General features: G+C 34.7%; 1 protein-coding gene across 1 annotated transcript in view; it reads left to right on the top strand.

Annotated features, from left to right (window-relative positions):
- LOC117174934 overlaps positions 1 to 1,862 on the top strand; it is an 18,309-nt gene extending 16,447 nt beyond the window's left edge. Inside the window, exon 2 of the mRNA XM_033364393.1 lies at positions 1,494 to 1,862. Within this exon, the coding sequence (XP_033220284.1) occupies positions 1,518 to 1,772 (255 nt within the window). The 5' untranslated portion in view covers positions 1,494 to 1,517 and the 3' untranslated portion in view covers positions 1,773 to 1,862. The remainder of the gene's footprint in view (positions 1 to 1,493) is intronic.
- Positions 1,863 to 3,229: the final 1,367 nt, after the last annotated feature.

Here is a 3,229-nt window from a genome sequence, read left to right as displayed (position 1 = left end):
AACCACGTCTCACAACCGTGAGATAGGTGGTTATATATGTATATAGGTGGTTACACACACACACACACACACACACACATATATATATATATATATATATATCAAATCAAGTGGCGTAAAACGGATGATGCTTATGCAAATCCACAGTTTTAGACCAATCGTCACCAAATTTGGCACACACATTTTTGGGATATACATACAGTCAATGCTTTTTGCATGATTTATTAAACAAAAGCTACTAGCAATTAGCGATTCTGTTTGCACTTTGATTTTAATTAAGTAATTAGTCGACAAATTTAAGGTTATTACTTTATTTTTTAATATTTGACAAGGTTTGGAGACATTAAAGAACTTGGTATCTCCATACGAATTCTGTTTTACCGACTTTAATATGCATGTATTTTATATTAATTTTACAACATGATAGTATGTTAAAATTAATGTACCGTATATGCAAATGACTTTACTTACATGTATATTAAATTTTCATCAGATTTGTTTAACAGAGTGCATTATAAAAATAAGATTATGATATAGATAATCAGTAAGAACAATTATGGGATCAGCAACCGATTCTCTAATGACATAGTTGCGAAGAACTGATGTACACATATGTGGACAAACATAAATTATTTTCAAATGCTTTAAGATTGACTTTTTTATATTTTCCTTGGGGTATATATGTTTCGCCTGCTCAAAAAACTACTAAAATTGTATCATACAAAATCTTTTAAATTAATAAATATTTTTATAGCACTTTTTGTTTGATAACGTGCACGACACATTTTGCTTTTTTCCGATTTCATTTATAACAGGCAAAAATTAATTTTTAATCAAAGAACGCGATTGATCCTTGTATTATTTTGTTTGAAGAAGTTAATGTTGCCGGGCGTTTCATAAAAAAACGTAGTGCATGTCACAATTGTAAATTAAATATCTGTCCACATAGGTATACATCGCTCAGAAGAGGTTAATTCCTAAAAGGGCCTAGGCCCTAAGGGGGATAAGCATTAAAAATTTCTTTTTAATTATGGAGGGGGAGGGGATTAAAGAAGGTTATGGCTGAGTGACACTTCCAATTTTGTTTGAAAAAATTTCCTAAAGTTGCCTGGTTCAAAATATTTCCCCCAAAATTAATCGCTGTTTAAAAACGTTTAAAAATTAAATTTTCACCTTTTTTTAGTGAGATTTTTTTGAAATTCTCACTATCTATCTCTCTCTCTCAAAAAAAAAAAAGGGGATCTCTGAATTTCACAATAGGGGCCCGAATTAGCTCTAAATGAGCCCAAAATTATGAAATAGGTTTCATCTCTATATCTTAATAGTGTTGTGCCAGCTTAACATACATCAACATCGCGTATTATACAGAATTAATGGTACGCCGCTTTCCCCCACATATGCGCCGCTTAGCCCCCCCCCCCCTGTACGGTATTTTACACTTAAAAGTTTCTCTGGTATCCCTGAGTTTCACGTAAAAAACCTTTTCTTTTCAGATACCAAAATTTAACAATTCAAGGATGGACTATAAATTATACGCTTTGTTCGTGTTGGTCTTTCTGGCAAATTTCGGGTCTGCTGGACCGATCGCTGCCGGTATTGGGTACGCCGGCTGTGCAGCGCTGGCGTGTGCCTGTTTTGCAGTAGCTGGCTTTACATTTGGCACTGTAACTATTGCGACGATTTTGGCAAGTCCAGCTTTGACAGCCTGCAATGTGGCCTTCGCAAAATGCGAAGCAGCGGTTATGGCAATGCTGGTTGCACCAACTCCCTAGGGTCTATATATTAAATGTCTGATGAAATCATTTTTTTATTGTTTATACGAATTAATGTTTGCTCTCTTTAAATATCACATTATTAATCTTATCTTAAGCGCTCAATTTGGAAAAGAAATATATTATTGTATATTAACATGGCAATAAAGATGGTAATAAAACTTTATTTCTTCACAATATTTTTTATTACCTTTTTTTATAAAAAGAAAACGAGATTCTCTATTTTTCATTGGCTCCTCTAACCCCCTCCAATTCTTTTATCCACTCCTCACCCAATCCATCCTCCACTAAAATCTTTACCACATTCTCTTCCCATTAAGAGAGTCCGCAGATTTTGTTCTCTTTTTTTCAATACATCCTTCTTCTTGCCTCGTTTCCCAATCTAAATCTTGCATCTCTTTTCTAAATACAGTCAAACCTGGATATACCCCTTATAACTAGGATAACCTGATATATACCTTCCGAGAATTGACGTCGCGCCGCATGTAGGAGTAAAACGAGCAGCGGGAAGTGTGTGGTGGTCTGTCAGGCGTGAACAAACAAAGGCGTTTACGTCCAAAGTGGTACTCTCTCGGGTTTATTCCCCACCAACGCCAGTATTAAAATCGGAACAGTCTCCGAGTTTTACTGTACTTTGGTACTTCTTTCTTTTTTAGCATATCATACCATTTATTATAATTATATTCCTCAATCATCAACCATCTTAATCTTGATTGTCTTTCTCTGTCTCATTTCTCCACTTCCTTAGAGTTTATTCCAGTCTTCTCTCCTATACCTCTAGCACTAAAGTCCTCCCTTATTTATTCTTCCCATCTAGTTGATTATATCGCCCTCACTCTCCCATCTTCTACCTCTTTCAAAAACTTTTCCACTTCATTAATCCCTGCCACTATTTTATGCTTAAACTTATATAAGGTCTATGATCTCCATTTGTTTTGAAAGGTATATTCCAGATATTTAAAATCCTTTTCTTCTAACTTCACTCCCTTCCATCTCCCAACCCATTCTATTTTTCTTCCCCTTCCTTTTCTAAACATTACTTTCTGAGTCTTTCCTACATTTAAATAAAAAATTATTCCCATCCAAGTATTTCTCCAATCCTGTAATGAAGCCCACAATTTCTTCTTCGTCCTTTGCAATCGACACTAGATCGTGCCAGTATGCATGTGTCTCTTCTTTTCCTATCCTAAATCCTTTCCATCCTTTTTTCTTAATTTCTTCTTCTCAGTCTGAGATTAATATATTGAATAAAAAGTGGGCTCAGAGGAGAACCTTCTTACTCCTCTCGCCAACCAGAAACTATCTCCTACTTATTTTGCTAACTTTACTTGTCTTTTTATCTCTTTACACATTTCTGATACTCTCTTTACGTTACATTCTCTCCTTCACATTTCTACCTTTTAATTATTTCATTTATCAGATAATTCAAAACATATGAGTGTCTATGACCCCCATTC

This window comes from Belonocnema kinseyi, chromosome 6, assembly GCF_010883055.1.
Source record: "Belonocnema kinseyi isolate 2016_QV_RU_SX_M_011 chromosome 6, B_treatae_v1, whole genome shotgun sequence".
Classification (NCBI taxonomy): domain Eukaryota; kingdom Metazoa; phylum Arthropoda; class Insecta; order Hymenoptera; family Cynipidae; genus Belonocnema; species Belonocnema kinseyi.
This window is presented reverse-complemented; position numbering and strand designations above follow the sequence as displayed.